Raw genomic sequence first — 12202 nt, forward strand, 5'->3', positions numbered from 1 at the left:
TGATCAATTTACCTTCAGACATTCCTTTTCTACTTTATTTTCTTCCATTTCTGCTTTCAAGTTCTTAAGTTCACTTTCCAGGGCTTCTTTGGTTTCTTGCAAATGACTAAAGAAAAAAAAACAACAAAGCAAACATTACAGATCCTGGTACACAAGTATCCTAACAGACTTGTATAATGTATAATCAGCCAGTGTGCTAAATAAATCACGAGAAGCTGCTCTATTCAATTACACAAAATTATACTCATTAAAGGACTTATTCATAGTAACGGTAATTACATTTTGATCTAATTAGTGCCTGATCAACAAAGCAATATATTTCAAAGACTACACCAAAGCCTACCAGCATGTGTCAGGGTTCAACCGTTTAAAATGGTCCATTCCTTTCATTTTTAACAGATAGCATGAGAAAGATGGATAGGTAACAAACAATTAAAGAGGACCCATTTCGACCGATGCACCTTGACACTACTGGTAAGCTCTCCTGTACAATGAAATCAACTGACCTATAACACTTGCAAGAAACAATGTAGTTGAAGGTTAGTTAAGTGTAGGTCAGTTCCATTACACTTGAGTTTTTTTGTGTTTTAATTCCTTTGTTTTAATTTTATCATCACTAACTCAACTTCCAGAAGTACAGCCAAATACACTGATGCGTCCACTTGCCTTATCTATACATTTCTTATAAATATTTCCTTTTTGGGCAGTAACCTTTCCATACAACCCTACGTTAAATATCACTTTTGTCTTTTCAGTGTTTGATCATTTCTCAACTGTTTGCTGTCTGTATCTAGCCTGTAAAATATGGAAGGGGTTAAGAGCTTAACTATTACGGAAACAGGATATTTCAAATTAACCTACCTTCTGGCAATGTCACAGAATTAAAGTGACATATGAAATAGACACAGAGAGAAGATTTTATTTAAAAATGTGCACATAATCTTCATATGTAGATTTGTTTTGTAAGTTGTTTTGAAAGACAAAGGTGAACTAAATGGCCAATTATCCAGAAAAAAATACTACAAAGGAACTTTGTTTTTCTAACACAAAGGTTGTTTTTTTTCAACATAAAGAGGAGCCATTTTTTTTACACAAGAAACAGTGACACCCCATCTGCAATTTAGAATATTAATGAAAACACAGTATACTGGGCTGCTGTGCTGTTTTCCCCAAAAATATTGACTTCAATGAACTCATCATGACACATTTAATGAAACACCAATACTCCCAAACACATTTGTGTATTATCAGAATCAGAATCATCAAATTGAAAACAATGACAAGCTCAGCATGATTGCAGATATTTTCCTCTTTTAGAAATGTGCACGAAATTGAGGGACATCATTGATCCCTGTATGCGATGCATGGAATATGTCACAGCTATATAATAAAATATATAAGCCATCAGGTAAGGTTGTCATTTGCCCCTGTTGATTCAGGATGCTGAATTCCTGAATCCCTTTGTGTTTGATTACAAAGTATTTTATCTCAGGATAAATATGACCTCCTTAGTACCAGCACATATTAACATACTGCTGTTTTATTGAGAAAGAAAACTGCAACTGATTTTAAAAACAAGTCAAACAGTAATAATCTGTATCAACTTTCATGTTAACATTCACTGTTTCATATAGACGTAAAGCTACTGAATGTTTAACACTTCCCTATACAACTTCACAATGCAAAAAAAATAAAAATAAAAAATACATAAAACATGTCTGCTTTACATTAAAGTAACTGATTTCTGCAAATACAGTACTGTTAAAAATCGCCATGCCACAAAACTAAAAAAGGTAGTTTATATTTATTGATGTCTTTCTTTATGATGTTGTTGTTGGACCAGGTCAGGACAATAGGCACAAGTACACACTTTCATATTGCAAGTAGGACTCCCAAGAAAATAATAAAAATGTGAGATTAAAGATTGAAAAAAAAAATTCAGGATATACAGTACACGTGTATTTTTGTGTGGCACATGCTCACTGCAAATTATATATATATATATATATATATAGTGCCTTGCAAAAGTATTCAGACCCCTGACCAATTCTCTCATATTACTGAATTACAAATGGTACATTGAAATTTCGTTCTGTTTGACATTTTATTTTAAAACACTGAAACTCAAAATCAATTATTGTAAGGTGACATTGGTTTTGTTGGGAAATATTTTTAAGAAAAATAAAAAACTGAAATATCTTGCTTGCATAAGTATTCAACCCCTGTGCTGTGGAAGCTCCCAGTTTACACCGATGAAAGAAATTGCCCTAACGAGGACACAATTACCTTACCATTGGCCTCCACCTGTGAACCATTAAAGTTGCTGTCACATTTCCTGGATAAAAACCCCACTGTTGAAGGATCATTGGTCAGGCTGTGAATCAGAAGGAAAATGAAGACCAAAGAGCACTCTACAGAAGTTAGAGATAAAGTAATACAAATGCATAGATTAGGGAAAGGGTACAAAATAATATCCACGTGTTTGGATATCCCAGTGATCAATAATCAGGAAGTGGAAGCTGCATCACACCACCCAGAAAAGTCCGTCCCTCAAAACTCAGCGCTCAAACAAGAAGGAGACTTATGAGAGAAGCCACAGAGAGGCCAACAATCACTTTGAAGGAGCTACAGAGTTCAGTGGCTGGGAGTGGAGTAATGGTGCACCAGTCAACCATATCAAGAGCTCTGCATAACACTGGCCTATATGGGAGGGTGGCAAGAAAGAAGCTGTTACTCAAAAAGTACCATCTGAAAGCATGTCTGGAGTTTGCCAGAAAGCATGAGAGTGACCCAGCTGCGATGTGGGAAAAGGTTTTGTGGTCAGGTGAGACCAAGATAGAGCTTTTTGGCCAAAACTCAAAGCGCTATGTGTGGCGCAAACCTAACACTGCCCATGCCTCAAGACACACCATCCCTACAGTGAAGTATGGTGGTGGCAGCATCATGCTGTGGGGATGCTTCTCATCAGCAGGGACTGGGCATCTTGTTAAAATTGAAGGAAGAATGGATGGAGCAAAATACAGGGAAATACTGCAAGAGAACCTGCTTCAGTCTGCTAAAAAACTGAAGCTTGGGAGGAAATTCACCTTTCAGCAGGACAATGATCCCAAGCACAAGGCCAAAGCAACATTGGAGTGGCTCAAGAATAAAAAGGTGAATGTCCTACAGTGGCCCAGTCAAAGTCCTGATCTCAATCCCATTGAGAATCTGTGGCACTATTTGAAAATTGCGGTCCACAAGCGTCATCCAACCAACCTGAACAACCTGGAGCAAATCTGCCAAGAAGAATGGGCCAAAATCACTCCGACACTGTGTGCAAAGCTGGTACATACTTACCCCAAAAGACTTAAAGCTGTTATTGCAGCGAAAGGTGGCTCTACCAAATATTAATGTGTGGGGGTTGAATACTTATGCAAGCAAGATATTTCAGTTTTTTATTTTTCTTAAAAATATTTCCCAACATAAAACCAATGTCACCTTACAATAATTCAATGTACCATTTGTAATTCAGTAATATGAGAGAATTGGTCAGGGGTCTGAATACTTTTGCAAGACACTGTGTGTGTATATATATATATATATATTATATGAAAATGTCGTTATTATAAAAGGATTACAGATTTGCTTTAGGATTTAAATGTTTTGTTTTTATAATAGTATAGAATAATCTGACAAGAAAGCATTTTACAAATCTCCTTTCAGAGCTTTTGTTTTATTTGAGTTAAATCCATATTTTGTTATCAAATAGTATTTTGTTTTAATAAAAGTGTGAATTTAAAGAACTTCCTAATAAATTACTTTATAATAAATAGTACAACAATAAGATAGTCCTTTAAATTCTTCTTATTTTTATTCCTGTTAAAAATTCTCAGTTTCCAAATATTTTGTTTTAATGTGCAACATGTGAACAGCAACTGTAGCAGATCCCACTTTAAGCAACGGGATGTCAGTTTACCACTAGGATATGGCAGATTTTGCCACTCGTGACGAATGTACTCAGGCATACATTCAGAGATGTTAAGATCTGACGCTTTGTTTTACACTCACCCCTATCATTTCTTGAAGTATTTTTTTTTAATTTTTATAAGAAAGCATGGAATCTTGCTAAACAAAACCAGTGTATATGTGTATGGAAGGTGCCTGAAGTCTCTGTCATGGGGTATACCTGGAGAACATGCCCCATGCATGAAAAATGTTTGGAATACATGTTTTCAATTAAAAAAAAAAAAATCTGTGTGTGTGTGCCTCCGAGATGGGCCAATACACCTGGGCTTTTTCTATTGGTCAAGCTGGCAGCTTATGTAGTCAAGAAAAAAAAAAAACAACATTGGAGGAAAGGGGCAGTGAGAAAAGATTTGTTTCCTCTCAACCAACTTTATTTGCAGAACACAAGAGCACAACTTTGTTTTTCTGATTAAAACATATTGATATGTCACAGTTATTTAAATGTACACTGAAAATGAATTATCAAGGCTACACAAATGAATACTAAAATATTATACTATAATATCAAGACAATATAATATAGTCCCAACCCTAATACCATAAATTGAATATCTGATAACTGTATGTTTATATTGCAGTATCAAATGGGTTAAGGACTCAGTTGCCCCTGATCTTTTTTATTTTTTTGGTAGACTGAGAGGTATATATTAATTCTATCATGAAACTCTATTAGACAACCTTTACCACATTCGGGATTATGGTGATTTCCTCTGGGAGAATGGTTGGACAAAGACTAGTCACATGGTTATTTACCTTACAAATATAAATCGTCTGCACAGACAGACTAGAGAAGACAGTGGTTATATCAGCCTCCTAAATCTGGGAGCTCCCTTAACTGGAACCAGCATTACCACCGCAACAAACATGTCAGGATAATAATGTGCAGAAAACAAAACAAACAAAAAGAAAATGCAGCATCTGCCAGCATTGTTGTCAGAAGAGGTAGTTAATGGGAAAGAAAGCAATTTGTCTGAAGCTTGGGGTCATCCAAAGAGGCAGTCCACCCTAAGGGTAGTCCATCAGGACAACAACAAACAAGCAAGCAACCAGTATCCAGCATAACTACCTAAATGTATAGTTACCGATGCATTTGTAATAAATTGGCAGAGCAGTGCATAGAGAAAGGATCACACGTGGCAGTCACAAGTAGTGAAGACATGAGTGATTAATATGCTGTTCCTCACAAGTGGAAATCCTGTATCCCACCGACAGTCATGTTGTATCCTATCTAACACCAGAGCTGCTGTTACTGTTTATCATAAAGCGCATGAATTACACAATTGTGTAACAAGTACAATGCAGTGGGTTCATGCAACCCTGGCCCCCATAGCATTCATAAACCCACATTTGGCAGCTTTTCGAGACTTAAATGTCAGTTGTTCTTCACTCACATTAAACATTTGAACTCATTGAACTTAATTTTTAATTGGCTGGAGTAACTGCTCCATATTTTAAATTATATTTCACAGCTTTCTTACTTGGTATTTGTGATTTAAAGAGGAATCATTTTAGGCATTTTTTTACAATGTCTTTCAGGATTATAGAGACTGTGAAACAGCTGTTTTTACAATAAGATCCAGCTGGCGATTTAAAAAAAAATAAATAAAAAGCAGTTTCCATGCAATTCAAAGTTCTGCTGCAGTTATGTTATGGTAAAACAGCAATGTCTTTTTGATATGTGAATCTGTATCTTACACATGCAAAATATTTGTAAACAGGACCATAAGAAAACACTCAAAGTCTAGATGTTATTTAATTGTAATGTAATCATACTGTTAACTTACTCTTTTTCAGCACTGACAATGGCCAGGAGTTTGTTTTGTTCCTTTATCTTTGCACCCAAGTTATCACTGGCAATTCTTTAAAAAAAAAAAAAAAAAAAAAAATTTAATATTAGAACTAGAACAAGATATTTATCACATATGGCTACATGGAAATACAAGGTTTGAATTATACTATAATGATTAAGAGGAAAATGTTCTCCTAACATATTTACAAGGATGTTTGCCAACCTATTTTGCAATTGTTTGTTTTGATAATCACTGACAATTATTTTTTGTTTGTTTTGTACAACAGAGTTTTTTTCCCCCCAACCGGTTGAGAAAAAAAACAAAACGAAACAAAAATCATGTCAAAAGCATGGGTGGCAACACTGAAAACAGTAACAGGCTGCAGATTGTAGTTACAGATTGTAATAGGATAGCAAGGAATTCTGGCTAAAAAATATGCTCTGAACTGAAACCTTTTGCCTTTGTCTGAAATATATAAGATGCTGCTTAAGAAAAAAAAAAATCTGTGCTCAGATATCTTATACCCCGTTTACACTAGCCACATTTAAGCCGACTCTGAGACGGCTTATGTCTTTTTTTTTTTTTTGTAGTGTAAACGCAGGCATCCTAATAGCGGCCTGCTCCAGAAGTGGGGCTCTGCGACAGCTTTGGTCTAGGTTTTTGCTTTACTGTGAACACAGTGGTCCCTTAGAGAGATCACGTTTGTCATGTACACTTGTGGGAAAGACCCCCATTGTCAGCATCAAACAGACACAGATAACAGCAACAGGAAGTTGGGATTGTTACTCGGACAACAGAACCAAAAAACATCTTTGACAGAATGCTTAGAAATACAGAAGCAGAGGATACCAAAATACAAACAGACTTTTATATTTGAGTTATAATGTGAAAATACATTTAATAATTAATTTGGTTGTGTTGGTGCCATTCAAAATAACATAAACAATCTTATGCAATCTTATGTGTTCAATAATTCTTATGCATTATGTGTATATCACATGTTTAAAGGGTAATAGCTGGTCTAGTAATCTGTTTTTTTGTACATTTAATATGTTTTGATTAGATCACAATAGAAAGAAAACAATGAGTTGCAGTGATCTGCAATAAACACACCCGATGTTTCTTTTTTAAATTATGATGGTGTTATTATATATTGTTTATTTAACAGCTTCAGAGTTGCTACGGTGTCAGTGAATTGAAGAAAGAAAAAAAAAAAAAAGTCCTGTTTTTTTACTCTGGAAATCTGGTAACCCTAGATGTGAATATATGTATAAGCACTAGCTTCAGGTCTAAAAGCACTTTACTTTTAAACGAAGGACTGTATTCGCCCCCTAGAAGGACAGCTTTTGGTTGTATCATCAATAGTACCGTGATGCGTTGTTAGTATATGCTAAATAAACTTGACTTCTGGGGGGAACGTACACAATTGAAAGACAGAGATGTTTCTTTTTGGCTATTAAACAAATTGAGTTATTGTTTACATGTACATATAAGGAGGGCTGTCATACTGATGTGTAAATGCATACAATAACACCTGTTTCTTTAAATGTTTGCTATGCAAGTTTTCAATACTTCGCTCCATTTATGATGGCAAAAATTAATCTTAATTAGCACAGAACGACCGTCTTAAGTAGAAACACATAAGTGACACAAATGACAGGCTTGTTGTTGATTTAAACACTTTCGCCTCTGTGTTTTGGGGCGGGGAAATGTATTCATGCAAGGGTTGGTCGATATGACGGCATTGGACACGTACTACAGTTCAGGGGCTATGCGCGCGCATACTGTGCCAAAGCAGACTCAGGTCTGTGCTCAAGTGTAAACGAGTGGCTAAAATTTTAAGTATCTTCTAATCTGATTGACTCTGAGCCAGTTCAGGTCCGAGTTGTAAGTGTAAACACACTATTAGTAACTTTGCCAAATGTATATATTCACAGTGCGCTTGTCTGAAAACTGGATAACAGTTTTTACTTATTAATACACATGTTGCAAATATAACAAACAAATCTATGTATGTAAAAGGTTATCCTTAGGACATTTAAAATGTAAATGTAAAATAAAAACAGATTTGTAAAAAAGAGAAGAGGGTATGAAATACTTTGATTGTGGGGGTAAAAAGTTTTACCTACTTTTGTTCTTTGATCCAGCGGTTCACATTTGCAACCACTAACTCACTTTCCTGACGGAGGCGACTGTTGTCCATTCTTGAAGCTTCCAGAGCCTGGTGCACAGTTTCCAGCTGTGGATGAAAACAGATCAAAGGGTATGATGAACTTAGAACACACTCTATCTAGAATACTAATAATAGCCTTTACAACTTGTAAAGAATCAAGTCATTTTTCTCCGCTCCTTCAAATAATCAGGGTTTCCTTGAACATGCTATTAATTGATTCAATATGCTAGAAGGAATGCCTAAAGCTTTCCCATGTCTTAGATTTACTAGTTTGTTATGCTAAGCATACACAAGTCTCCCACCGGTGGTGGGTATAATTCTAATCAGGTGTATTCAATTAAATATCTCTTGATCCTGCTTTTTGTTCTTTAGACATGAAAATACAACAGGTCTCACTAAGTTTACATTTAAGTTTGGAACTCAGAAAATATTCTATTCTACTTGGATTACCAGAATGTAAAACATATATACACACACACACACACACACTGTGTGTGTGTGTGTATATATATATATATATATATATATATATATATATATATATATATATATATATATATATATATATATATATATATATACACACACACACACACTATATTATATATATATATATATATATATATATATATATATATATATATATATATATATATATATATATATATATATATAGACACACACACACACTATATATATATATATATATATATATAGACACACACAGACACACACACACACACACACACACACACACACATACAAACACACACAGTCAGCACTCACATATCACATATCCGACCCTATAAAATTTTGACTTCAGTGACAGTTAGGCCCGTTCCAACCCTTGTCCGTTTTTCAGGGAACACAAAAGAGATACAATGTCAAAAATACATAGCTGAAAGGACTGTGTTTTAAAATAAGTAGGCTTCCATTTAGATGTACTGTAGTTGGTTTTGTTGGTACAGTGCTATGTTTTCAACAGAAGTATTTTAATTCCGAACAATATGATTCTGTAAATATCACTTCCCAAAAGAGATGACACCTGGACTGTAATACAGTACATACTTTTAAATTCGGTACTTGTTGTAGCAGTATATAAAATTCCCCATTAACGAACCAACAGCAAAATTAAATCAAAATGCTACCCATGCACAGAACTGCGTAAAACGTAAAAGGCAATGCTTTAGCAAAAGATTTAAAAACAATAGTTTCCGGAATTAAAACAGTATCCAAAGTCAGTATTCAAAATTGCAGAATATAGTGCTCGATAAGTCCCAAACGTCACAGTAGCTATGATTTTATGCAATTCTCAAAATTCATTTTTTTGTGTTTTGCATTTCTTTTTTTGGTTTGTGGGTATATATAAAGTTTGATTTATAGACAGGCTTTGCCACAAAATACAGATTATTGTAATGACTGTTACAAAACCAAGAAGACGATTTAAAACAGTGCGTATAAAAATGCTTACATGTTGTAATGTTGGCCATACAGTATGTTTGAGCAGATGTCTTATAGCACACTGTAGTACACTAACAGACTATATTGTTTCCAGAGAATGACATTCTGTCAACCAATTTAGGACAAGTGGTTGAAATAAATGCAGGGGCACAAACAAATAAAGATGAGAACCCCCAAAACATTTCTACATTTCAAGAAGATTAAGTTGTTCAATTGTAGCATAGTTATTTAATTAGACCTACGCTCCATGTAGTATTACTCTGCATTAAATTAAATGCAAAAGACAATATCCCCTTTATTATTTTACAAAGTATATCTAATTAAAATCAAATCACAAGTGCATCCTCACACCATGAGCTAACTCTTCAGAGAGCCATCTGTTATGCACATTAACAGATAAGAGGGAATGGTAATGTTACAGGGGTGATTTACTATTTTGATAGGATCTTTCAAATATGTCCATGTATCGTTCAGCCAGAAAACGTATTTCAACTTACTATGGCAATTACATGAAATACAAAAAGGAAATGTATTTCTCACCTTGCGTTTGTAATTACCGTACATGATGACATATAGGGCATCATAAATCAGACTGAAACTTATGAAGATTCAGTAATTTAATATATCACATTATGGGGCTTCAATTTGCAGAACTGGGATTTGTGATCTGAAATGTAATCTTTATTACCAAAACACTGTTAAAAAAATATGGCTCACAATTTGGCAGATTTAAAGCTCATTCAGTTTTGGTTGAAAGAAAAATGTCTTATTGTTTAACCCTTCATCAGCGGTTAAATACGTATGTTCTGGGCATATGTTTTAGGCAAAAAACAAACAACTCAAAACTGGTTTATAATAGCGTTTAAACAATTAGTTATTGAATAAACGCTGTTTTGAGGCACTAAGCATTAAAAAAAAACAAAAGAAACGGTGCTATTAACAGTACACAACTCACAAAATAAAATCATATTTTTGTAACAATGTGCTGTAGCAGGTAATGAGCGGGATACTGTAGAGGATGCAGTTATCAAATATACTGCTGGAAACTACTGTATTATACACACACAGATGCACATTTTCATATTGGATCCTTCTAAAACTGGAAAATGAATATTGGCTAAAACTCTCAACAATCTAGTCGACCTGCAAGCAGGAGCTGTGAGATTTTGGTATGTAAATAAATATATATTTTAGCAACCCTCGGGAGGCAGAATGGGGTGCAAAACTACCCCAAACATTTACCATGTGCACTTTGAAGAAACATTACTCCTGTTTCCCAGTCAGACAAGGACGTGTTTGGTGTCAAAATAAATGTAACTGGTCAACGTTTAATCTTCAAGGAGTTTTGAGATATGTTAATTTTAAACACACTGGGGTGCATTTGCACCCCTTGCAACTGACAAAATTAAGCTATGAAATGCATTTAATAAGTTAGACGCATTTAAAGACTGTATCCTTCCTAACCTAACTTATTATCAGATTTCAACAGAAGTTCTGACCAAGTATTAGATCCGCAGGGAAGCAAATACTGTAACATTATATACACAAGGTTACATAAATATGCAAGAATGTTCAACTACTTTCTTGTAAAGCAAATCCACAGAAACTGTCAGTGGTAATGCATGGCATAAGACCAGTCTTTTCAAGTTATTTCAAGTAATGCTAAAGGTACTCCTTTTGTACAGTGTAGTTCTTGATCCTATTTCACCCAGTCTATTAAAATCCAGAGGGCATGAATAAAATGTGACACTCTTTGTAAAGAAATCGGAGCAATGCAGTTCATCAGTGTCTTGTAAAGTATGCATTAATTTACACAACTTACCTCTGTCTTTGAGGCATCCCATTTTTGTTTTAAAATAAGATGACCATTTCTCAGATTCTCTGCCTGTTTGAAAATAATCAAGTATAAATTGGAAATTGGTATTAAAATATCAGTAAGTTTGAAAATCAGTTGCAATGTATATTGTAAAATCATCATGTATATTCCATGTCAAACCAATTATGTAATATAATTTCTAAAATGGCTTGGATAAATTAAGTGCTGTGATTGGCAAGATCACATGACCGTGCGGTAAGAATTGTCTTATCGCACTGCTATGACATCACAGACCAACTCACTTACCTGATCTATTAATATTACTACACCTTAATAAGTAACAATTATCTAAACAGCGTTTCTGTAGGTAAAAATGTCAACATACAACTGCATTTAAATCACCCAACAACAGTGCAGTGTTTGGCTATTCCTTGAATCCTCCCTCAGATGCGGGAAATCAGATGCTGCTTTCAATTCCCAAATGCCATTTTATCTAAAAAGATTTACTATAAATGGGAATGTTCAATGCAATGTTTATGGGAAATAAAAAAAAGTACAAAATAGTGGAAGGGTACATAATACATTTCAATTTTTTTCCTTAAAAAAGCTAGTTTGTGTAATTATGCTCATAATGTAACACCAAACCAATTTAGATTAAAATTTCTATTAAAAACAAATGTTTGGAAAAAATAAAAGGTATGTTAACACAGTAACATACAGCACTCGTCACAGCAATAAATACAAAAATAGAGCTATCCGTATCATATACTGTTGCTCACCATAACCTAAACTCATTGCGAAATACAAATAAGTATGGACAGACAGACAGGAGAGGTTCTTCCACATACAGTATATCCCAAGAATCTACTATCAATAACTAGTCATAAAAGATTCTCTAGTAAAACTGTGGAAGTATGGTATATGGCACATATGCATGTACAGTAAGTACTTCACCAC

At 34.5% G+C, this 12202-nt stretch overlaps 1 protein-coding gene across 5 annotated transcripts in view; it reads right to left on the reverse strand.

Annotated features, from left to right (window-relative positions):
• LOC117399755 (interaptin-like) overlaps positions 1-12202 on the reverse strand; it is a 201892-nt gene that overhangs the window by 36290 nt on the left and 153400 nt on the right. For 4 of the 5 annotated variants that reach the window (XM_059022200.1, XM_034920695.2, XM_059022201.1 and 1 more), the window contains 4 exons: positions 11252-11314; positions 7925-8034; positions 5790-5864; positions 13-106 (listed from right to left, as the gene is read on the reverse strand). In XM_059022200.1, the coding sequence (XP_058878183.1) occupies positions 13-106; positions 5790-5864; positions 7925-8034; positions 11252-11314 (342 nt within the window). The remainder of the gene's footprint in view (positions 1-12; positions 107-5789; positions 5865-7924; positions 8035-11251; positions 11315-12202) is intronic. The other variant, XM_059022202.1, reaches the window with a different exon arrangement.

This window comes from Acipenser ruthenus, chromosome 4, assembly GCF_902713425.1.
Source record: "Acipenser ruthenus chromosome 4, fAciRut3.2 maternal haplotype, whole genome shotgun sequence".
Lineage (NCBI taxonomy): Eukaryota > Metazoa > Chordata > Actinopteri > Acipenseriformes > Acipenseridae > Acipenser > Acipenser ruthenus.